Source organism: Aedes albopictus, chromosome 1 (assembly GCF_035046485.1).
Source record: "Aedes albopictus strain Foshan chromosome 1, AalbF5, whole genome shotgun sequence".
In the NCBI taxonomy this organism is placed as follows: Eukaryota; Metazoa; Arthropoda; class Insecta; order Diptera; family Culicidae; genus Aedes; species Aedes albopictus.
The window spans coordinates 296,324,839-296,351,397 of NC_085136.1; the positions used below are offsets into that span (position 1 = coordinate 296,324,839).

The following is a 26,559-nucleotide window of genomic DNA, read 5'->3' on the forward strand; positions in this document are numbered from 1 at the left end:
AATCAGGTTAAGACAGTACGTCAATTTCCATTCGGTCTACTGTTCACCATTTAACTTAAACCTCCTAAGATGTTACGCTAGACAATGGCGTAGTGCACGTTCGGCAATTCTGTCTGGGTTATATTGAGCCCAACATTCTACTAGAGTTCATTGACAATGCACCACTATTATCTACCTCACCGTTTATAATCATCCGTACACATAGTTGACTCTCTCATAACCCTGAAGTGTGGCAATGCATTAAGACATCGATGAACAGAATACATGTATGGTGAGATGATACATAACATGGCGCAAAAAGCGTGAAATGATCATACCATGCCTAATGTGATGCTGTTTGAGCAAAACTTTGGAAAATTGTGTTGTTGAAGAGGCAAGAAATGAATACTACAACAGCCAAACAGCATCAAATTAGGCAAGGAATTATAATACCCATACATTTTGCGCCATCTCATTGCAGGAGCGAAGAATTTACCATTTCACCAAAGGTCTCTGAGCCTTCGATCTCACCATACGAAAAATCATCTCATTATTACAAAATTTTGTAGTTCCCCTATCGTTTCTTAAACATAATGAATTAGAAGTCTAAGGAAACAGAAATGTCGCAACCCCGGAATCCTACTTCAACATATCAATACCATCTTGTACCGACTTTTCGAACCCACTAAGCAGAATACCCTTTTCGAATGAGTGTAATCAGTTTCGTACCTTTTAATTCCGCCCTATTTTGCTTATACTTTGACAGATACGCGTATATCGACTACCACTTGTAATCTTCCTCAGTGTCAGTTATCCACTTCGAAAATATCAATACTATTTGAAATCAGAAATAAATTAGAGAATCTGTGAACGAAAGCTAATTTTGAGTTAACTCTTTTCGTGCATTGGGCTCATAATTACCAGGCAGGTTACGCTGAACGTGTACTGCGTCAGCTATTTTCCAAAGAAGGTTAAATGGCAGATGACATACACTTTTCGGGGAAATGGTACATTCGGGGAAACATTTTTCGGGGAAATGGTGCATTCGGGGAAAAAACTTTCGGGGAAACTTCATTCGGGGAACTGGTTTTCGGGGAAATGTCGTACAATCAATTTTAGAGTGTATTCGATTCCCTTAAACTATTAAACAAGGATAGAATGATTTGAGAAAAATTTAAAATATGTTAATTGTAGCGATTCAATACAAAATAAACAATGACTTCTAAAAGGTAACTTAAACATCCATTTTTCAAGGATTTTTAAAAAATGTAAATACGCTTTAAAATACACCAAAAACCATTTTGAGATATACAGAACAGTCCTAAATATCAGCCAAAAATATAAAAAAAAGATTCTCCACGAAACAAAAATTACATAAATGCTCAAACTATACCCCGTCTAAAGGCGGGACTGGGTATCAGAGGGTTAAAATGAAGTTTTGCCTAAAGGAGCTTCTATCTAGACAATAATCCTTGTCTAACTTTTTCTAAAAGGGCGCATGAGAAAAACCGCATTTTCTTCTTCAACTGAAATGCTGTTTTCGACGATGTTTAAGAATGTTGGGGTCAATACGACCTAGTCAGATACGCTGAACGTGCACTGCGCCATCGTGGTGCGAAAATCCTTACATCGTAAGAGGTTAAAGGATATATAAAAGACAGTGATAATGATATTCAATGCGGCTCTAAATTTTCAATTTTTTTTGTTTTTTTTTTTAATTTTTTTTTCTACAAAACTGACTGCCAGCCTCAAAATTTGCCTAGTAGCTCAGGAAGCTTCCAACTATTTTTTCTCGAATTTTTGGCTTCCATCAATTCTTAAAACAAGCAGAAAGAAACATTTTTGTTCAATGTTTCAAGTATCAAAAAAAAAACATTTTACATATAAAAAATAAATTGGACTTTGTCAAGTGTTAGTCGAGACTGTATAAAAATTCACATATCTGAGAAACAATTGATTCTTTTTTGATAAAAACAATATAAATATTCGAGGTCCCATATATTTTCCCTATTTTTTATTTTTTTTTTATAATTTGATGTCATTTGAGAACCATGGAATGTAGGAAAACAATATGCATAGATTTTTTTTTGAAACATGCATGCAGAATCTACACTACCCGTCAAAAGTACGGACTCACAAAAAGTATTGCAACAATATTGCATCACCCTGACTCACCTCGATATCTCTAAAACCAAAACACCTACAAAAATGGAGCCTTTAGAAAAGTTGTTGCTTTTTGGCTTCTGAATAACTTTGCTGAAGACAGCATCTTTGTAAGTCCTTAGGTTTTGGAGGTATCGAGGTAAGTCAGGGTGATGCAATATTGTTTCAATACTTTTTGTGAGTCCGTACTTTTGACGGGTAGTGTATTTTTATAGAAAATTAAAAAAAATATCTTTTGCTTATTTTGAAAAACGATGAAAAATAAAAAAAAATGACTAACCTCAAATTCTGAGGTTAGTAGTCAGCTTTCTACAGAAAATTAATCAAATCAATTGAAAGATAAAGATTCACGTTGAATATTACTTTCAGTTTTCTAAAAATCTTTCGAATATTCTCAAACATATTCGAAGACATCAGTTCAACAAATTTCTTTCAAATTGAAAAATTTCGGATCAAAAACGGATTTTTTTCGTGTTTGATTGCGAGTTTACCAACCTGAGATGGCCAAGTTATTGTGTTACCTACAGGGGATGGACAAAATGATCGGGTCAGGCAAAATTTTCACTTTTCAAAAAATGAGCAACTAGCTGTAACTTTTCGAAAAGTGCATCAAAAATTCTCAATTTTTTACTGTAAGTTGGTCAACTAGTTGTCTATCAATGGTGCAAATTTAGGATAGATTGGGCCATTCTACATGAAGTAAGAAATATTTAAAAAGGCATAAATATCCGATAGCCTGCTTTGAACTGTTATATCTCCGGGTTCAATGAACCAAATGCAATGAAATTTTGAGCGTTCATGACTTGTATAATGAGCTTTTTAAAACTTTCATCTTAGATTGAAATTGATAACACGGAAAAGTATAGTGATTTTATTTATTTTCCTAATCGAACGTTAAATTAGTCAAAACTTCATTATCGCTTGAAAGTTCACGATATAATTACATTAGTATACAAAATAAAACGAAAGGCGTAAACATCTGTCAACGACCAATTTTTTTTTATGTATAACTTAGCGCTGATTTCGAAACCGTACTTCAAAAATTTTAAAGTAGAACAGTTTTTGAGCTTTAGCTAATTTGGAGTTTTACAGCTTTTAAAAATATGGAATATAATAAAAATCAAACATCTTGCGTTTTGTTCAACCAATTTTAAATCTTTTTCCATAAATTAAAAGATGAATATAATGCCATTCGATCATCTGAAAGCAGATTTTGTGTCAGATTAATGAAATTCAAGATATTTTTCGAGTTTTGGGGACGATCTCCTTAAGGCGGAACTGGACGCATTTTCTCATTTTTTTTGGTTTTTTGATTTTTTATTAAATAACGAAGCAAAATTTTCAAAATCGGTTTTCATACACAACTAGAGGAAGGATAGAGCTATCTCCTAGATTTATTCCAGGTGTAAAACTGTAACAATTTTTCAAAAACCATTTTTTTTAAATTTTATTCAAAAATGGTGTCCTTGAAAATGAAAAACATTTTCCATCTGAAAAAAAAATTCAGGAGATACCTTGTTCCTTCCTCTAACTGTGAACGAAAACAAATTTTGAAAATATTGCTTCGTTATTTGTTAAAAAATCAAAACCAAAAAGTGAGGAAATGTTTCCAGTTTCGCCATAATTTTTAGCAAAATTCCCAAAAATACATATACGAACGTTTTAAAATATGGAATATAATAAAAACCAAATATCTTGCGTTTTGTTCAACCAATTTTAAATCTTTTCCATAAATTAAAAGTTGAATATAATACCATTCGATCATCTGAACGCAGGTTTTGTGTCAGATTAATGAAATTCAAGATATTGGCGAGTTTTGGGAACGATCTCCTTAAGGCGAAACTGGACGCATTTTCTCATTTTTTTGTTTTTTTTTATTTTTTATTAAATAACTAAGCAAAATTTTCAAAATCGGTTTTCATACACAGCTAGAGGAAGAATAAAGCTATCTCCTAGGTTTTTTCCAGGTGTAAAACATTTACCAATTTCTCAAAAACCATATTTTTTTTTGAAATTTCACTAAAAATGGTATCCTTAAAAATGAAAAATATTTTCCATCTGAAAAAAAAATCAGGAGATACATAGATCCTTCCTCTAACTGTGTACGAAAACCAGTTTTGAAAATATTGCTTCGTTATTTGATAAAAAAGCAAAAACCATAAATTGAGGAAATGCTTCCAGTTTCGCCTTAATTTTTAGCAAAATTTCCAAAAATATATGAGAAATGTATTTTTTTTCAATTTGAAAAAAAAAAAACAATTTAAAAATCCTTTCTCAACGTTTATTTGACATATCATATGTAGGCGAGTTACAGTAAAAAAATCAGTTCAATCGGAGCATTGATTACGGAGAATGAGATGTGTGAAGTGAGCGACTTTGCTTAAAAATAGAACAAAAATTGATTTCAAATCATCAACCTTGTATGGAAAGTCGAAAATTTTTTTGCTCTACTGTAATGATTTTCCTTCGCGTTTTCGAACTACACCAAAAACGATCATCAGCTTACCGAGTTCAAAAATGCTGTAAACTAGTGTTACTATTTTTTTGAAATTCCCTCTAATTGATTTGAATATAAATATATTTTGAAAGGGAGTAACAAAATATCTGGCAATAAACCGAAAAAAGTTAAAGGATGCATGTTAAAAATAGACTCACTCACAAAAAAAAATCATTCAATATATTAAATCGCTCTAACTTTTTTCTTGTGAACAATTTTAAGTTAAGTCAAACGTTTGTCAAAGCTCATTATATGAGTCATGAATGTTCAAAATTCCATTGTATTCGGTCCATGGGACCCGGAGATATAACAGATCAAAATTGGTTGTTGGATTGTTATCACTTTTACTATAATCTTTCTAACTTAACTCTCCAACGCCCAGTGTCACCTCTAGGTGACACCTAATTTGTTTTAATTGTTAAAAATCGAATCCTTGATGAAATCTTTTGCAACTGGTTTTAAATGAAAGCTATACTAGTCTAATTTGATTTTTGGCGGAAGTGGTCCAGGTCAATCCGGAGTGGCCACCGGGAATCGACTACAAGCAGAATAAGGCAATTTTCTATAACCTGTCATAACACAAAGACGAAATAACATTATGATTCAAACTAAACGTCATTTATATTGGCTTCAGATGTGCTTCAATTTTATCTGGTGTAGTTGAAAGTTTTTCACAGTATGTTCTCTATAATCCGATTTTATCAGTTTTGGATAATTTTCGTTAGTTAAATTGACTGAGCAAAATATTTAAACTAATTCAAAATATTCATTACAGGAAGCGATGCATATTGACTGTAGGATGTGCAGAAAAATCATAAATGGCCACTGCCGCTATGGTTCTGGTACCTGGAACCGATTCCAGGAGCCCCCAAATAGTACCTAAAGTGTTTTCAGTCAAACAGCAGTGATTATACTCAATTGTTAAGTGCAAAAAAGCCAAAACAATTTTATTTCGTTGCTAATTAGCTAGCACAGTGCAAGAATACACCATGGACCAGCATGACCAGTAGCATGGCCAATGTGATACCCGCCGGAAGATCCGGAACATCCGTAAAAGTGGTCAATTCATAAAAAATGTACTAGAGCGTCGCGATTTTTTCTAAACTGATTTGTTTCAATAACCTTTGGGTGAAATCATGTTTACGGCTGGTTTGTAAGCCTGTGTGGCCACTGAATTGGCCTTCGGGATACCCGGAACATCCGTAAAAATGGCCAAACTATTAAAATTGTGCTACAGTGTCGCAGTTTTTTCCAAGCTCGTTTGTTTTAGCAACCAAAAGTTTAAATATATATTATGACAGATTCAAAATAAGTAATGGCCACTGGATGGACCTTCGGGTTTTCTGGAACATCCGTTAAAGGGTCAACTCATAAAAATTGTGCTAGGTCGTTGCAGTTTTTTCCAAACTCATTTGTTCCAGCAATATAAGAATAATACCACTATTGCGATTAGTTTGTAACACAGAATGACCACTGGATGGACCTTTTGGGTATCCGAAATATCCGTAAAAGTGGACGATTCATGAAAATTGTGCTAGATTGTCGCGATTTTTTTTTTTACCGAACTCTTTTGTTTCGCCAATTTAAGATTGAAATCAATGTTGCGACTGATTTATAAATCGGAAAGACCACTGGATGAACCTTCGGTTTATCCAGAAAATTCGTAAAAGTGGTCAATTCATAAAAAGATATGCTAGAGTGGTACGGTTCTTGCTGGTTTTGAAGACTCCCTACCCCCTGCGTAACGTTTTTTTTTGTATGACATTCCTAAGGATGAAATCATTACTGTGATTGCTTTGAAAGTCAAAGGACCCATTTGATGGACCCTTGGGGTATCTGAAACATCCGTAGAAGTGGTCGATTCATGAAAATTGTGCTAGAGCGTCGCGACTTTTTTCAAACATATTTGTTTCAATAATCTAAGAGTAAAATCACTTTTGTGAGAATTTTGTAAATCTAAGTGGCCTTTGGGTTATCCGGAATATCCGTAAAATAGACCATTTATGAAAATTGTGCTAGAGCGCCACGATGTTTTCCAAACTCATTTGTTTTAGTAATCTAAGGAAGGAAGCAATGTTCCGTCTGATTTATTAGTGACCCCTGTGCCTTATATATCAGTAGGTGGAACATTCATAAACATTAAAAAAACGATCAAAGGCACATTTGAATTCGTACTTGGTGGGTGTTTCGACTCATAAACCTGTGACTACTGTACATGTTTGGTCCTCAGAGTATTCAGAATATATGGGTAATTCAATATTAAATAACTAGACTGTCCTGATTCTTTTCAAATTGATTTGTTCCAGTAATTCACACTATGACGAGTACATAGTTGATCAGATAGTCGTATAGTTGAATTACTGACAAACCCATGGACATTATCAGTTACTTTTTGTGCATTTCATAAAAGAAGGAACATATTAAACGTGACAAAGGCTTTGACAGTTTTCATCATTATTTTTAATCTATTTCAACGATCAATCTTCCACCAATTTGAAACTAAGTTCGGGGCCTCGTGGTCGTGCGGCTAGTGTCACCAAGCCTTTTGTCGCATCGTGATGAGGAGCGTGGTTTCAATTCCCGCCGCAGCCGTGGGAAAAAAATTCGGCTGTGCCACTGGGCATTGCAAGTTAGTTCGTTGTCTAGTATCATGCTTCGTTCAAAGAATGAATAACTAACTGGAAGCATTAAACGTGTCCGTATTTTTTTAAGTACGTTACTGTTATGATAATGTGACTAACCGGATAAAAATTTAACAAGCTGAAGTCTAAAAATTTAAACAATTAAATTTTAAAATACAGTCATAGCTCAATCATGGGTCACCCACAATTATGGGTCGGTTCCATTTGAATAGCATGGCGAACGGACTGACTAATAATTATAACAGAGTGACCCATAATTTTGCAATGACTGTAGTATCCGTTATAACGAACCGCAAAAGCATAATTTCTAATTCATGGTATTTTTTAGTTTTTATTTTTTATCATATTTATTCGTCATCACACAAGGAACAAATTTGCCGAGAAGACCATAATGGTAATACGTAACAATTTTTTACTATAGTTTTTTGTATTGATGCATTTTAATTGTCAAAATTCAACCTATCTGTGAATTTTGTAACAATAGTTAACATCGAAATTTTTCAATAGTTTTTGAAGATTAAAATGTGGAAAAATATCTGAGATATGGAAATCCAAAGTTTACTACAAAGTTTGTAAGGGAAAACGGCTTTTACGCATTCCTACTGTCATATTCTATTTCTATTGATACTGTAGTTATAAGTGAAAATGTAGTCTACGTTATGTTTGATAAAATAAATAAATAAATAAAATTACTTAAGTCTGTTCAAAAGTGTATCGGTCAAACGAACCGGTTCTTCCGATCCATTTAGCTTTGTCTTATGAACAATTACAAAAAAAAAATCACTAGAGAACTTCGAGAACGTTTCTCATACTAGACAATAGTATATTTTAACCGCTTCATAACTAGATTGGTATTACCAGCCAGTTTGCAAAATCATTTAGTCTCGTTGATCTCTCATTCTTCAAAAATAATATTTTTTTTTAAATTTACACAGCATAAGTGGAACATTTTTTTTCTTTTCAGAAGTTTATTGGATTAGCAAACCGGTTTTCCTTATCACTTTTTAATCGTTTAATTTGATGTTTAATCGTTCATTAAAATAAATAATGAAACTCCAACGGTTATCAAGCGGGACAGCAAAAATATTTTACCGGTTCATCATTTATTGTTTTGATGAACCGGTTCCCAAAATTATGGTTTCTTGTCGAGTGGACATCCATATATTATCGTAATGCACAAAATATCACCATAATACAGGTGGGATAAAATTCTTCATTTTACCGGTTAAAAAATGAACCGTTTTAGCGAATCGGTTTTTCAAACCACTTATTTTATTATTTTTCTGGAAGGTCAGCCATGAAAAGTAATTAAACTTCAACTATCGTCAAGAGAGATTATTTGATTATTTTCACCGGTTCAAAACTGAATCGGTTAAACGAACCGGTACAACAAATAATGTATTCTCCACTGTTTTATCATGATAATATGTAGAACATCAGCATAATACCAGTTTCAGGAAAATAATTATTTTACCGGTTCAAAAGTGAACCGGTTGAGAAATCCGGTACACACAAACACATATTTTATACAAGTGTTCAATCCCACATGAGAATAAATTATAAAAACTGAACGATTCCTAATCGGGACAATAAAATATTTTTTACCGGTTCAAAAGTGAACCGGTAAAATGAACCGGTTCGGTGAAATGAACATTTCTATTGTATGATTCACCTCCCACTCAAAAAAAATTGTTTTCTCCATTGGTTCCTTTTTGGGCGTTGGAGGGTTAAGGCGAAACTGGAAGCATTTCCTCATGTTTTTGGTTTTTGATTTTTTATAAAATAACAAAGCAATATTTTCGAAATCGGTTTTCGTGCACATGTAGAGTATGGATCAAGGTATTTTCTGATTTTTTTTGTGGTGGAAAAAGTTTTCCATTTTGGCAGAAACCATTTTTTTGTGAATTTTTATTCAAAAATGGTTTCTGCGAAAACGAAAAACATTTTCCGCCATGAAAAAAAAATCAAAAATTACCTTGATCTGTACTCTACATGTGCACGAAAACCGATTTTGAAAATATTGCTTCGTGTTTTTATAAAAAAAAAAAAACCAAAAAGTGAGGAAATGGATCCAGTTTCGCCTTTTAATGTGGAATAGCCCAAACTTTTTCCAAATTTTAAAAGCAACTACTGTAGACATCCTGTATTTACTAGAATCAAACCAATATGCGGAAGAAAATATGTGTTTCATTCAGCCCTACCTTTTGTGAGTCCAACCGCACATAATTCATCAACGTTTTCTTCAGTAAAGCCCATCGATGAGTATCACATTTAATTACTATATCCTTTTCCTATCCCGATTGAAAAACTTCTGTAACACACTCTTAGTAGCCCTCAGCCCTACGGTAGATGAATCCGAAAGGATTAACTTTCTTCAGTCGGCAGGCACAAACTTTTGTTGATGAGATTAATTTCAAGCCACGATGAAAATCTTCATCATCCATCAAGACAATTTTCTTCATCGGTGTCTTTTTTTCTACACTGGTTGCTCCAACCAAGATAAATTCCATCGCTTGTTCTTTTTCCTTGGAAATTACCGCTTTTTATGCTTCGTTTCGTTTCTGAGGAGCAACTTATATCTTTTGAATATCTCCAATGGCTTTCGTTTTATCTTTCTTATTCTTTTTTTTTGTCTTCATTCATTTCAGGACTGAAGAAAATCGTTTGGCCACTGTTAGTCGGTCTGCAAATTGTGAAAACCGTCCTGCTGGTGCTTTTCCTGCCCAGCATCATCGGATCGTTGGGTAAAATCGTCGGCAAAGGTAAGACAATGCTTAGAGTTTCAGCCAGTCTGAAGAGGCTGTCGTATAAAGCTTCCACTGCAGGTTCAACGTTGAGGAGCTGATGTTTTGGGGTGAGGTGTCAGCAGTCAGCGAGAGGACGTTAATTGTTGTTGGGAAACGAGTTCTTGTTCGAGCATTATATTCGTGGCTATTGCTTTTTTGTAGGTCTATCGTCGGTGTCTGTGCTATCGAATCAACCCACCACGGTGGAAGATTTGGACTTCAAGGACAACTCCTACAACTCGGATCAGGACTTTAACATGAACATGGAAAATAATGCCTATCTGCCTCCGTTAGGTATAATCCTAAAAAAATACCGTCAAATGGTTCCATTCGATTTTTTGTTGCCTACGTTTTACTTTTTAGATTCTCAACCGGCTGGCACCAGCTACAACATGATGTATGACACAAACAATGCCAATGCTGCCCTGTCCAGGCTGGGCTTCGGAGGTCAGCGAGTGACGTACGTCAACACCGGAAACGAGTACAACCGGCAGCAGAAACGAAACGATTTCAAAATATTCCACGACATTCCAAGTAGTAGTTTGCTGTTGACGAATTACGATCCCTTCTACAGTCCACTGCTGTCACGGCTGGATGCCGTTTTTGCCCAGATGGGCCTATCGAACAGGGAGGAGCCCTGTCGAGAGAAGTTGGTGTGTTTGATGTATTCCAATCCGGCCAAGTACGCGCCGTACAGCAATCTGATATCGGCGCAGCTGAGCAGGTAAGTCAGAAACAGTAAATGAACACTTGGTGTTAACAATTCAATATTGCCGTTCAGTTTCAATTCTCGATTTCAAAATCAAACCTGAACTGCAGTGCAGAGGCTTTCCACGAAGCAGCACGAAAAAAATCCATTTTTTTATATTTTGCATTTTTGATTTGCATAAAATTTTGCACAGCTGTTCTAATCAATATAAATAACCATTTTTTCATATTAAAACTTTTTATGAAGTCTCGACTAACTTTCAAATAGGGCCTATGAAAAAATGGAACACATGCAAATGAAAAATCATATCTCTGAAACTGCTTGTTTGATCGGAAAACTGTCTTCGGCAAAGTTGTAGGTTAATAAATGGTGACTCTCAGAAAAATACACATTGAAAAATTTATTTAGTTTTTCTTCTAAAAAAACTGAATTTTGTTACTAAAAATTAAATATCTCAAAAAGCTATTTTTTTACCTTCGTGATATTTTGTGAGAATAATGTTCATTCTGTTAGCTACCATCTGTAGAAATTTCATAATGGTAAAAAAATGCACAAAAAAGTTATGGCACTTTGAACATTTTCGGTTGTGTGTTTTTTAGATTGTATGACGAATTCACGCAAACTCGCCGTAGGGGTTTGGCAAAACTTTCTCAGAATCCGATGCAATGTCTTAGCTAAAAAGACTATGTATTTTAAAGCAAGATTGCATACGTTGTTTTTTTATTTATCTAGACTAATAATTGAAAAGGGCTAAAGTATTTGGCCGTTTTTTACTCAATATTACTTAAAAATGACATGACCTACAAAAAAGTTATGTATGGGTGACTTTTAGATAATCATGTGAACTTTCATAATATTGAAAAATGTCAATACGCTTTAAAAGTAAAAAAAAAATGCAAATAAGAAAAATTATTTCAATTTGCAAAACATGACATTTTTGTAATTATTGAAAATTTTACCATATATCGCAAGATGGGCACTTTTGAAGGTACCGTGATTTCGGATAAAATTGATCAGTGAGGTGAAATTGATCGACGTGATGGTCATTTTCATTTGTTAAAAATATTGCTTTAAACTTAAAAGAATTTGTAGAAAATAACCATCATCCGGCTAAAGGATTAATGAATGATGAGTTACATGTTTTACAGTCAATTAGTCACATATTTCTGTATTAAATTCAATATTTTCCGTAATTGCGTGTTTGGCGAATTTCAAATACCCTTTCAAACTTTTGTTACCGTGGCTGTATCGCACATGTTATGAATATTCGAATGGATGCTTTTAGCTGTCAAGTATTTGCTAAACACGATTTCATAATCAAAAATTTTATAAATATTCAAATTTATACATAAAATTGCACTTTTCCGGAAGTAATCACTTTTTCAGTATGAAAAGTGCATACTTTAAAGCGTTTTCATGAAATTTATTAAATTTAAAACTTAAATAATTAAAAATTGAGAAAACTCGTGTTAAAGTTTTGCGCAGCATATCGCATTCTGGGGTTGTTAATTCAGGTGGAAAACATATTTTTGGCACATGCAAAGGTATTTCATTTACTGATCAATTTCATCCCGGAAGCTAAATTATTGATTTTTTATTTTAAATGATATTTACCTATTGCAATAAAATTATTCGTAGTAAAAGTTTCAATCTCGTTGACTGATGAGAATCGTGGTCGTACTTGTTTATTGCTTTGAGTTTGATTTTCTTTGGGTGATCGACTGTACGTTGGATGATATCTTTAATTGGCATTTCAGTCTAATTTGGTCAATCAAAAAGAACTATATGTTTTCTTAACCCTACGTTTCGGTCCTTATTGGACCTTTTTCACGCATTTTGTAATGTTTGAGTTTGACCATATCGCTGCATTCGAAATCACGGTAGCATTGGTAGAACATTTTTGACAGCTCCTCCCCTTTTAAAGTATATTCTCCCATACCTAATAGAATGCTCCTAGCAATATCATAAACTTCCCCTAAAATGCTACGTCTTTAATGAACGGTTCCTAACAACAAATAATTCATGTCATCATTTTGCGTGTTTCTCTTCGGTAGAAAACAAAAGTTTTTATCCAGGGCGTTTTTTACAGATATTTTCATATATTAAATTAAACATAGCTCCATATGTTTGATTCACAAGTCTATCTAATGCAAAGTATTTATTTTATTCTCTTATGAATAAGAAAACTTTTAAGTTGAAATTTGACTTCTGGTTGATGTTCTGAATTTCTGTGTAACAGATCTGGTGTTCTGGTTCAAAAGAGAATCCTAAATTATATTCTTTGTATTGGATAGATTTATAATTGAAACATGTAAATCTATGTTCAATATCAATATGTGAAAATCCACGTATAAAAATACCCAAAAATTGGTTTGACTCAAAAAAAAAAAACATTTTTAGATAATAGCAATTTAATTACTTTGATCCATTTTGAATTCTATTCTTAATGGTTGGTGTAGGGTTTGGTTCTCCGAAATAGGATTAATTTAATTTCGCAAATGGGCATGTATTCCAAATTGACTTCAATTTATTTTTTAACTTTTTTTAGCGTGATCGTTTTTTCAATATTTCAATTTTTTTACTTGAAAGTTCACACAAATTCCTTAAAGTCACACATACCACACTTTTTTGTAGGTCATGTTATTTTTAAGTTATATTGGTATAAAAAAATAGTCAAAAACTTAAGCCCTTTTCAAATATTAGTGTAGATAAATTTAAAAAAAAACAACAAAGTATGTAACGTTGCTTTAAAGTACATAGTCTTCATACCTACACAATTCCATTTACATCTGAGAGGGTGCTGCCAACCCCAAAATCTAGTTTGCGGGAAATTCGTCATGCACTCTAAAAAAACACGCAACCAAAAATGTTCAAAGTGCCGTAACTTTTTTGTACATTTTTTTACCACTATAAAAATTTTACAGATGATAGCTAACAGAATGAACTTTATTCTCACAAAAAAACACGAAGGTAAAAAAATAGCTTTTTGAGATATTTAATTTTTAGTAACAAAGTTCAGTTTTTTTAGAAGAAAAACTTAATAATTTTTTCAATGTGTATTTTTCTGAAAGCCGCCATATATTATTCTACAACTTTGCTGAAGACACCTTTCCGATCGAACAATCCGTTTCCGTGTTATAATTTTTTATTTGCTTGTGTTCCATTTTTTCATAGGCCCTATTTGAAAGTTAGTCGAGACAAAATATGAACTTTTGATATGAAAAAATGGTTTCTCGCATGAAAAGGAATAGTATACAAAAATATCAAGTAGATTAAAAACATCGATTAAAATGGATTCGTGCTGGTCCGTGGAAAGCCTCAGCAGAGTTATATGTTGCTAATCAGTTTGAATTTGAAACCGAAGATCGAAATGATGTTACTTCTTATGTTACAGTAAAAGTATGTAAGTACCACGAACATACATAACTCATATTACAGTGCGAGAAATAAGTATAAAAACAGAGTCGTTTTCCATACAAAATAATCATGTTTAGGGATCAAAATCTCTTTTTCTAGGGATTCGATTGTTATGGAATTTTGTCTGCAACCTTAAAATAACTAGAATTTTGGCTAGAAATATAAATCATCATCCATGAAAACGTTTATATCGACTTTTCAGATTCAAATAAATATATAGACACATTTTTATATGGAAATAAGTGTCTTTATATTTATTTGAATCTGAAAAGTTGATATAAACGTTTTCATGGAGAGTGTAGAATTAGCAACTAGTTAAAATACACAAAAATAAAAACAAAAAAAAAGTTTTCATGGATGATGATTTATATTTCTAGCCAAAATTCTAGTTATTTTAAGGTTGCAGACAAAATTCCATAACAATCGAATCGCTAGAAAAAGAGATTTTGATCCCTAAACATGATTATTTTGTATGGAAAACGGCTCTGTCTTTATACTTATTTCTCGCACTGTAGAGCTGGGAATAAACACGATCTAATCTGCTGCGTCAGTATGAAGTCTGGTAAAAAGTCCTTTAAATTTCCACTTTAAATTTATAAACGAATCTTCGAAAAAGCTTCGCTAGAAGGTCTTCATGCAAAGAAAATAAGCTTGTAATCCTTGAGGTTTCTCAAATCTTGCAGATTTACCTTTCTGAATGTGAATTTTGAGTAAATAGAAGTCCATAGGGTGCCGAAACTTGGGCAGTAGCTGGTATTTTGGGCTTTTCTCACTCAGTCAATTTCAAATCTATTTACTGGTATATTGGCACACTGCTAGTATAAGTTCGCCCTGCCGAAATAGTGTAACTTTCCTACGTATACAGTTTCCTACCGATTTTAGCAACATTCGTTTTTGGAAACACTTTTATTCTACAGATTTTTGCAACACCCGATGTCTTAGACAAAAAAGGTTAATATGTTTTAATTATACATATTTTTAGAAAAACTTGTAATTAACTAGAAGGCGCAGAATGTTGCCAATTGAAAATTTGTGAAAAAAAAATGCATTCTGGTGGGATTCGAATCCACGACTCCTTATTCGCTACACTGGCTCTTTAACAAGCAATGCCACATAACGGGTAACAATTCTGTGGAATAGGACGCCAAACTAACTCCGAGCCCACACCATAAACATTCCCTTTTTCACAAATCCATCCCTCTTTACAATGTTATATATTGCCATTTACTAGCATTTACCAGATTTGCTGGTATGTCTGTTCAATATTCATGGTGTGAGCTCAGAGTCAGTTTGGCTTTCTATTCCACATAATCGTTACCTGGTCTGTAGATTAGTGGGTTGAAGCGCCGGTCTAGGGAATAAGGAGTCAAGGGTTCAAATCCCACCAGAATGCGATTTTTTCATAAATCAGTTTGTCAACTAGCGACATTCTGTGCCTTCTGACTCATTACAAGTTTTTTCAGAATGTTTCAGACGTACCAGCAAATCTGGTAAATGCCAGTACAGGGCAATGTTTTATGTTGTGCATATTTTTAGCCTCTATTTTCTTAAAAAAAAACATACAATTTTCCAAAAACAACAAACTTACAAATTATGATGTCATGGATGAACGCCACTAAAGGGGAACTTTTCATAACTTGCGAATAGTCCATATTTATAATATAAGCCAAAATAACGCAACTTTCAGAAAGTAAATTCCTTCACAACTTCAGGGACAATTTCAAACATTTTTACATTAATTCTTCTCATCTTTGAGGGATTCCTTCAGAAACTCGTACACGTATTTCTCCAATAAGTCCATCAGAGATTAGATCAGATTATTTTGCGGATTCCATTGTAAATTCTCACAGTTATGTGTCAGGAGTTTCTCAGTGATTCATCCAGAAAATTCTCCAAAAATCCCTTCAGAGGTTCTTGAGTATTTACTTTCAGTGATTTGGGCGAGCATTCTTCTGGAGATATCTGCAAGAGTTACAGTTTTTTGTATTCTGCTAGAAATTTATCCGGCATTCCCTCTGAGGGTAACTCCAACAATTTCAACACGGTTTCTTTAAGGAATTCATTCATTAATACTTCCAACGGAATTCATCGAGAATTCAATAAGAAATAACTATTTTTTTCCTATGGATTTTTACAGAAGTTTATACAGAAATCCTTCCAGAAAAGCCTCTATGAGGTTTATTACAGTATTTCTAGAGGAATTTTCCTTAATAATCCTTTTTTTCTTAACGGAAGTTTATCGGGAAGTTTTAACAACTATTTATCCAAGATGTTCTTTTGAGATTCCTTCAGGAACTCTCTCAAGAATTTTCCTGGGATTTCTTCAGATCTTTCTCTAGAAATTCATGCAAGTATACTTCCTAGGATTCCACAAGGATTATACTGAAGATTTCCTCAGAAATTTCTTCAGGAATTCTTTCAGTAATTTATGGCCGGATTCGTTCTTAAATTGCGTCAGAAATTTATTTAAAAAAATCTGTAAAGACTTCTTCAGAATGTCAGGGATTTATTCAATTATTTCAATAAGGGATTTCTTCATAAGTTTTTTCATGCAATTTTTCAGGAACTCCTCTAAAACACACTTTAAAATTCGTGAAGAGTTTCATTCGGAAGTTCTTCCTCTGGTATCTCCAAAAATTCCTTGAAAAAATCCTTCATAGATTTCTGTAGACATTATTACAAGATTGTTTCAGGGTTTGCTTTTATGGTTTCGTCAGAAATATATCTTGGGATTCCTCAAGAGATTTCTGGAAATCTTTCACATTTTCTTTAACGAATGCTGACCAAAATTCCTGAAGTTATTTCTGTAGTTACGTGTGGAGGATCTCCTGGATGAATACCCGGGAGAATACATGAAAAAAAGTCCTTGGGATACTTCCTCAGTTCTTAAGAAAAAAATATTCCAGAAATTACAAGCAAATGTATTGATAGAGCTTTTGAAGAAAACGTTCGCCCTGTAGAATCCCAGCAATAATTACTGAAGAAATCTTTGGAAGAACTCCTGGAGATATCATTGCAGCAAATTAATCGAATTGATATGGAGATACCTCTGGAATTTATCGAAGGAAGCTTTGAAAGAATATTTGGAAGAATTGGAGAACCTTTTGCAAATATTCATAGAGTAAGTTTTGCAGAAATTACTGAGAATTTTTATTGAAGAACTTCCTGAAGTATCACCAAAAAAAAAGTCTGAAAGAACCTCTGAAGAGGGGTCTTTATAAATCTTAGGCATTGAAACACCTCGAAGAACTTCTGAAGATTCAGGGTTTTCTAGCATGATATGTTAAGAACGTTCCAAAGGTGTTTTTAACCCCTGAGCAGTCACGTCTTTGACTACCTGCAGCGACGCCCCACTCACGCTATGTACCACATGGGAGCATTTTTTAGCGTGCGTGTACTCAGTACACGTTGTGACTGCTCCCGGATTAAATGCCCGTGAGAATTCAGTTCAATTGAATCCCTGTTATTTATGAGACTTTCAGTCGTTGGTTAGTTCGTCTCATCTGTGAGAATCCATGATTATATGTAGTAAAATCTAAAAATGAATCTCTGGAGAAACATCAACAATAATTTCTGAGTGAGTGCCAGAGAAAATGTCTTAATTACTGAAGGAAAACTTTAGATGAATTCTAAAAGAGTCTACTTTTTTTTTTTTTTTTTTTTAACACGTTTATTTGGTATCACACACACTTAGCTACATACAATGGTTACATGGATGAACATTTTAAAACAAAATCTAACGCGGCAGTCGTTAGTTGGTCGTTGGCTTCTAAAATAAAATTTACATAAACAATAAATGTTTTCAGAGCCTGGTACCTATTCCTCCTACTCATATTTTTAAATTCGGGAATACGTAATTCAAAAAAGCTTAATCTTCTGCCCTGAATTGTTTCCAATCTAGATTGAAGATGTTCCCACAACTCCCTCGTTTTTTGGCATGTGGTGAATTTATGCTCTAAATCTTCGTCAGTATTGGGGCAATGTTGACACGAAGAACTCGGAAGTCGGTTTTGTCGGTGAAGTAGCGCAGCGTTGGGGATTTTTCCATTCACTAGTAGATAGTAAACGGATTGTTCCTTCGAAGTTAGTCCTGGGAACTTGATGTTGCTCCATACTCTTGGCCAGGCAATGTTGGGGTACTCCTGCATTATTTTCGGTATCGCCAGGTTCTCACGGTTGAAGTCATGGAGAGTTGACGCTGATGGGTTTTCCGTTAATCTTCGAGGAATGTATGGCATTGTTTTAGCAAGGCTTTTCATGCACGGATAAAGCGAAGGAATGGCTGCTGAATTTGGTGGATTCTGCAGATACTCTGTGAAAGAGTTGGCGAATGGTGTTTGATGTAACTCTTTCAGAAACCTTGCTGTCAAAAGAGCTTTGCATTTATGCATTGGCAGGTGGAGATTGAGGCCACCCATTTTTCTTGGCAGCGTTAACTGTTCGATAGCGACTCTTGTTGGGTAGCGCTCCCAAATAAAACTTCCTATGTATGAAGTCAGTCGTGCGATAGCTTGGTTTGGAATGCTTATAACTGAGGCTAGGAACCACAGTTTAGATGTAATGAATGTATTCAGAACTATCACTTTTTGTTGTACCGATAGGTTCCTGGATTTGTACATCCACATCAAACGAGACGTCTTTCTTATTGTTTCACCCCAGTTGAAGTCGACTGTCTTTTTCTGGGAGTTGAAGAACGTCACTCCCAAAATTTTGACTGACTCCCGAACAGCAGGCCATGCATTCTCATCTTCATCACGTTGTGGTCCTATGTTGACAGCATACGTTTTGCGGAGATTTAACAGAGATCCTGAACATCTTCCAAAGTCCACGAAGGCTTGTTTGATTACGGGAAGCTTGCGATCATTGACAATGATGATAGAAATGTCATCTGCATACGCTACTACTAGGTCCAGAGGGTCATTGCAAAGAGTGCGTAGTTTCTCTAGGAGGGGATGTAGGTAGAGTACAAATAGGTGCATACTAATAGGATCGCCCTGTCTGACAGAGCGCTGGATGGGGAATTTGGATGTGAGATTTCCGTTTAGGAGTACCTGAGAGTGCGAGGCGGATATTATCTTCCCTAGTAGACGGACAAAATTTGGGTTCAGATGAATGTTCCGCATCACAACCATTAAAAAGTTGGTATTCACGCGGTCAAATGCGTGATCAAAGTCAAACGAAATAAGCTTTCCACGTTTTCGCTTACAGTTAAGTTCAGCAATCCGATCTTTAATTGCTAGAACAGCTTCGAAAATAGTTCTATTTGAGTTTGCACATTTTTGACTAGAATTCAACAAATTGTTCTCAATCATTACTTTTTCAAGTCGAGATTTGAGAATTCTCGAAAGTAATTTGTAATCATAGTTGAGTAAACTAATTGGCCTATATGCGTTAATTGATCGGTCATCAGTTTTTTTCCTACATAGAACTATGACACCTTGGACAAACTTTTCAGGAACATTTCCTTGTAAAGCTTCGTTGATTATCAGATTGAGTTGGGGGTGTATGATGTCGAAGGCTTTCGCATAGAATTCCTTTGGAATTCCGTCACAACCAGGCGATTTACGAGAGGCACTTTCTTTGATGGCGAAAAATATTTCAGTGGTTGTGATTTCATCCATCATAGAATTATTGGTATCTGAATCAGGCGGAATAATTCGATTTGTAGGGAAATTTACACTGCTTGTAGTTTCTTCCGAAGTGTACATGTCTTTAAAAAAGCCATAGACATGACGTTCGATTTCATTTACATCAGTGAGACAACGATCTTGATGTTGAACAGAAGTGATATATGTTTTTCGTCGATAACGATCTCCTATCTGAAAGGATGAAACTTTTTCCCCAGATATATACCTATCATTTAAACGTTGGTAGGCTTTTGAAAAGGTGCACTGTTCTTTTAGCATTTGAGCTTTAATTTTATTAACTTCCGTGGTGCCGTTTGGGTTCTGATACATGCGTTCATAAGCATTTCTCAGTTGGCGATATAACATTTCATTTTTAGCATGAAAGTTACGAAAGCTTTCATTAGTTTTCCATTTGAAAAAGTTTTTGATTTTGGGTTTTGCACATTCTAACCACCACGACATCCAACTGTCGTAGTTACGGCGTTCGCGCAACCACCGTGTCCACTTTTGCTCGAACTCTTCTAAATTCTCTTCGTTTAGAACATGTGCTCGGATAGACCAGAATCCTCTACCATGTGGTCTACCTAAATTTGGTAGGCAGCATCGAATCTTGTACGCTTTATGATCGGAGAAAGCAGTAGCGAATAACCCCGAAGTGCGGAGATGCGGAACCAACGACCTAGAAATATAGATACGATCTAAACGGGAAGCGGAATTTTGTCGAACGAAACTATAGTCAACCACGCTCCTATTCAAACAATCCCATGTATCGACAAGGAGCATATTTTCTACCAACTGTTTCAGTGAAGGACTATGGCTATTGGAACCTGTGGCATCTTTTGCAGCAATTACACAATTAAAGTCACCACCAAGTATCAAGTGTTCAGAGGCGGCTTGAAGGTAGAATGGAAGTTGTTCTTTAAAAAGATTCTCACGCGCGGAGAGATTTTGACAACCGGAGTGGGCATACACATTGCAAATCGTAACGGAGTCACCTATTTTAATTGATAGAATTCTGCTATTCAAACTTCGCTGGACGTTCGTGTATGGGATGTGAGACTTGAGGGCAATAGCAGTTCCTCTTTTGGCGTTATCTATATTTACGATTATATTGTAACCAGGGATACACAAATTCACACACTCAACTTCTTGCAGGAGAATAATGTCGAACTCCATCAATCGGACAAACGAACGAAGTGCAGCTAGTTTATTCTCACTGGATATAGCATTGACGTTAATGGAACCAATGTTGTAACTTATTGTGGGAATGTTGTTCATTGTCTATGTAGTTACGGGGTGGTGGTCGAAGTACTCGCGACCGACTCGAGGTTAAAGTAAGGATAGGACTAGGGTATCAAATTTTAGTATCATGAATTAGTTTTTGCGGATTGTGTTTAGAAAGTCGTTAGTCGTAATTAAATACATCTACGATTGAGAGTCGACCAATTTTTGCTTTTTCGGACGTCCTCTTGGACGCTTCACCTTCAAAAACGGACCGCCTTCTGTGGACGATTCGTTAGTATCACTGTCGGAAATCTGCATTAATAGGGAATTGGAAGGGATCGTTTTGGTTGTGAAGGGAATTTTGAAACCACTCACATTGCACGGTTGAACAACGACCTCAGCCTGTTGGGTGGATCGACCAGCAGTTGCATTGGATTCTTCACCCGAGATGATGTCTTCTGCGGCAGCCGAAGTAGCAGCAACAATAGTAGTATCCGGAACAGGTGTAGCGGTTGCCACAATAGAAGTGGCGGGAGGCAGAGCGGGGGCAGCAGCAACAACAGCAACAACAGCATCAGCAGCAACAGCAGTGGCAGTAGTAGCAGCATCCGAGGTGATTTTTGGTTCTCCGCCTTCATCCATTCGTTCGTCATCATCCGCAGCAGCTGAAGGGGATGGGACGCCACGTGCACCCTTCTCTTCGACCGCAGAATTTGATGGAGCGGAGCTGGAGCGTGCGTTCGCATTCAATTGGTTCAAATTTGTGCCTACGAACTCAGGCAATAGTGAGGCCGCAATCACACTCTGATCCAAAACGCTGGCGTAACTTGTTTTCTTCTGTGCTGCCTTCAGCCTGTTGTTTAGGTCGGTCTTTTGTCCTATGAGTTTTTTATTTTCGACGCACGTTAGTCCAGGGTGTGACGGGTTCGTACAGTGTTTGCAATACTGAGGCTGATTGCGATAAGAAACCAGAGTTTCTTCGCCAAGTATGGTCACAAATGACTTAATGTGGCGGTGTAGGATCATCTTGGCCACACGCACACCCGATGAAACTCCTTTGAAGGCGAAATTATCGCCCCAGATCAGCTCTTTGATCGAGATGACTTCACCATACTGTCCGAGAAAAGCAGCGATGTCCTCGTTCCGAATATTTTCGGACAAATCGTGGATTTTTACCTCCACGCCACCATCGTCCATCATCAAGCGCACTTTGATTTTTGTTCTGTTGACCTCCATCTCGTGACGACCGTTATTTTGGTCAACGGCATCCTGGGCAGTCTTGAGGTCTTTGCATTTCACGTGTGCACAATTCTGCGCATGGTTCATTTGCAGACGAAGCACTTGATCGATACTGAGTCCAAGGGTCTGGTGCACAAAGGAGTGTATTTCCTCGAAGGAAGGCCGCTTCGGGAAGTTGGACAAGTCCACTTTGAATGTGTTCTCACGAGCACGCGCGGTCGACATATTGTTGCTATCAGTTAATAGCACGGAACGGGAATGTCGTCAGGAAAAAAACTGACGCGAATATTATTTAGCACACCGCAGTGCCGGAGCAACCGATAAAGCGAAAAACAAAGCGCTATAGAGCCGTTTGAAAGTATGTCCGGTCGCAGCGAGAGCTTGAACCTAACTGAAATTTATTTGAATAAATCTCAGAAAAATTCCTGTAGAAATTCCAAAGAAAAACTTCTGGAGCAATTCCTTCAGAAATCTTTAAATATTACACTTCAGATATAATGTCAAGGAATACATGCACGAACTTTTGAAGCAATCCTTGAAGGAATTCCCTCAATAATTCCTGAAGGAATCCCAGTAGGAATTTGTAAAGAAACTAGTCGTGAAAATTTTCTATTTAAATCTTTTGAGAAATTTCTTGAAAAAATACTTAAGAAAACCTAAGCAAAATCCTATATGAATCTCTGAAGGAACTCCTGGAGAAATTTCCATATAAATAAAGAGACAGGAATACTTTAAGGAATGATAAATCTTGAAAGAATCCCTATACAAATTATTGGTGGTGTCCTTACAGGTAATCATGGAGAAAATTCTGAATAAGTTTATAAGAAGAAATATATTCTAAAAGTACTAGTGCCCCATTGCTGGTGAAATTTGGAAAACTTGAGCAACCAGTTCTAATTTTACTATGACAGCACTGATGGTATCAATCAAGTGTAACTTTCTCAAAACTGAGACACCGAAACAAGATTTTCAATTTGTGAGATCCAAAATGATGTAATCTAATGATCAAGAAGGTCTTATCCAAGGACCGAAACGTCGTAAATGATTACGTAGAATCAACGCTTTTATTCAAGAGTGCACAACCGAAATTTAACATTTCGTAATACCAACAGTCACCCCCGATAGTCCGAAAAGGATTTTTTGGATGGAATGAAACTCCTGGAAGATTCCTAAGAAAAAATGCTGGAAGGTTCTTCAAAAGGAATAGTTGGAAAAACCCCCGAATGAATTCCCTAGGAGAAATCCCCAGAAGCAATGTATTCCTCTGAATGGATATCTGGAAGATTCCCCAGAAGGATTGTTGGATAGTTTAGGTATTAGTAGCAAAAAAAAAATACCAGAAGAATCGTGGATGGAACTGTTGAATGATTCTCCAGAAGCGCATGCTTGATGTGTCCCAACAAAGAGAATTCCTAGTAAGGCAATTGCGTATTTATATAGTAAGTACTCGCGGAGAGATGCATCACATATCTGGAATTATCCCTAGAAGTTCCATCTGCGGTCTTCTACAAAACATGGTTGTGGTGCTCCTCCTGAAGTTCCTTTCTTCTGAACGATGCCTGCAGAAGTTCCTTCTGGGGATTTATTCAGAAGTTCGGTTTCTGATTCTCCTTGTGCTTCTTCTGGGAAGTTCTCTAGTTTTTTTTTGGGCTTCGTCTAAATGCTGCGTTTGGAAATTTCGCCTGAAGTTCTTTTTTAGGGGTGACCTCCAGTGATTCCTTCTAGAAATTCCTCTAGTAGTTCCTTCAGGAGTTTTCTCCAACAGTTCCTTCTGAGACTTCGTTTTGGAGTTTTCTGCTGATTTTTTAGGGATTCATCCAGGAGCATGTTGTGGGTTTCTTCACGAATTCCTCCAGGCATTCTTTGCTGATGATTGCTCCAGGAGTACCTTGTTTGGATTCCTCCAGGATTTGCGGGCTGGGACTCCTTTCGGAGTTTCCTCAGGAATTTCTTTCTCTTGGTGAACTCTCATGGGATTCTTTTAAGGTGTTCTATCTAGAAATTATTCAATAAGTTCTGTCTGTGAGCTAACCAATCTACATAATCCTATCGCTTGTCTTCAGTAGCATTTTATTGCACTGGTATTGCATTATGCGATCTAGTAGGAATGGTAAACAAGCACCATCTCTCACCGTCACGTGAATCAAAGTGCATTTTCAAAGTCAGCTTCTGGAGCTCCCGTTTACTTTCAACAATCCAAGTTCCACACTACCCTCTGCCATTTATCAAGAATTATCTTTATTATCTTTTGAGGATCTTCCCTAAGATTTTTTTCTGGGTATCTTTCCACGTTTTCTTTCCAAAGTTTTTATCTACAAATTCCAACCCAGGATTTGTCTTGGAATTTTTTAGGGTTTCTATGAATTTCTCCAGAAGTTTTCTTGTTGTTATTCTTCCAGAAGTTCCTCCTAAGGATTCTTCCAGGATTTGGTTAGCGTGATTTCTGAAGGACTTTCTTTTGGGGATTTTCAGGAGTTCTTCTAATCGTTGTTTCTACATCGCTGTTTTGATCAGTCTTGTGAGCTTATTAGGAAAGCCATTTTTGTCCATGATTTTCGATTGTTCCATGTCGTATGCTACCTGATGTTGATGAACAGGCGATGCGTTGGAACCTGTTTCTGGAAAACTTGCCATACGAAAAAAAAAAAAAAACTCTGATATTGTCAACCGACCGTCGATTCAACCGGCTTGGTTGCATTTCGCGTGAATGGGGCATATTTCCTCTTCCTTCCACTCCTTCGATAGCTTTCCCAGATGAACCGGTGCAGACAGGTGACCAACTTCCTGAGCCTATCTTCATGAGTTATGCTGCGATGCCACCCCTACTTTCTTGGTTCTCACCTGGTGAATGGCATCTCTGACTTCCCTATGCGTGGGAGTTGGATCTATTCTGTTCTCTGCTGTACTGACGTCACCGATGCTCCGTTGACATGGTCTCCTGTACTTACATTTTTTTTATTCTACATATCTTCTTCCTTACACTACAAGCTCTATTCGCCTACTTGGGCATCACGAGAGCGACATCAATTGCCAACTGTCCATTTGAACAGTGGCGGTGTAACTACTTTATCAACTTAATTCTATTTTTGGAACTGCTGCGACGTTGCCTCTTTTGCACTCTCTACTTTGACAGTAGATCGAAGAGCATGTGATACTGCTTCATCAGTCCAAAGTGGGGTCCATTGTTCATCGCCGTTGGTCGGTTGCCGTAATCCGGGTGTGGAGCATTAGAGCGAGTTTGCTCAGAAGAGGGTCAGTTGTCAGTCCGCTTCCAGACGGCCATAGTGTTGGACGGGTGGGCTTATGTGTCTCTTCAAGCGGCTGACAAGTTTTATGTTGGGGGGGCTGGGAATCTAACCCATGACCATCCGCTTATCAAGCGAACGTGTAGCCAAACTACGCCACGGACCCCCCCTGTGTACTTACATTCGCCATGTTATTCTCAGGTTCTTATTGAGGTGCTGCTTTCACCTTTCAATCACCTCACAGCCGTTCGTCAAGAAGCCCCCATCCTTATCTCTGCATATTTCGGCTCGCGGCTCAAAGACGTAGCTAGACACGTTGAGCTTCTAGAAAAACTTCTGTGTTTCTTGGGAACGGCACAGCAGTTTGATTTCCTCACACTCTGCTTCTATTATTCGGTGTGTCTTCTCCCGAAAGAGGCGGATCTACTATTTCCGCTTTTGTTCGTAACGTTTCACATTCTTGCTGCAGCATTACCGCCCGCGCTGCGTTCTTCTCCTCCAAAACCGCTCGGCACTCCTCGTCGAACCATTCGTTTCGTCGACTCCTTTCCGTGTGCCCGATGATGCTTTCAGGTGTGATGACTAATTTGACTGTACTACAGCAGTCTTCTAGAGGGCCACCTGTGAACTGCAGTACGCTGTGTAGTTGCCGGCTTAGGATAGCACTACGGATGACTTAGTTCGGTGGTAAGAGTGCACCATACAGTGTTACCCCAACTCAAAATGCTGAGCGACCCGTGTCAAGAAATGAGTGATCGAAGGGGTGAAAAAGATGCTCGATCGTTGAGGGAGCATGTGGGCATCTGGGCACACTTACAGCGTTAATGCAGGGCTCTGATGTGGTGGACTATTGTTTCCCGTGAAACTCGTTGGATTCAAATATGAGTACAATAAATAAATCAGACAACAAGTAGCAGCCATCTTTGCGGTAGAGGAGAAGTCAACCTTTTTGCAAAGATGGAGTTAGGTAGGTCTGCTTCCCGAGCAGAGGAGAATAGCAAATTAATAACTACGAAATCACATAACCTGTT

The 26,559-nt window shown here is 36.4% G+C and overlaps 1 protein-coding gene across 1 annotated transcript in view; it reads left to right on the forward strand.

Moving 5' to 3' along the window:
- The window catches only part of LOC109414776 (uncharacterized), a 188,522-nt gene that overhangs the window by 152,291 nt on the left and 9,672 nt on the right, over window positions 1-26,559 (forward strand). Inside the window, exons 3-5 of the mRNA XM_062847031.1 lie at window positions 9,930-10,043; window positions 10,230-10,361; window positions 10,431-10,791. Coding sequence (XP_062703015.1) covers window positions 9,930-10,043; window positions 10,230-10,361; window positions 10,431-10,791 — 607 coding nt within the window. The remainder of the gene's footprint in view (window positions 1-9,929; window positions 10,044-10,229; window positions 10,362-10,430; window positions 10,792-26,559) is intronic.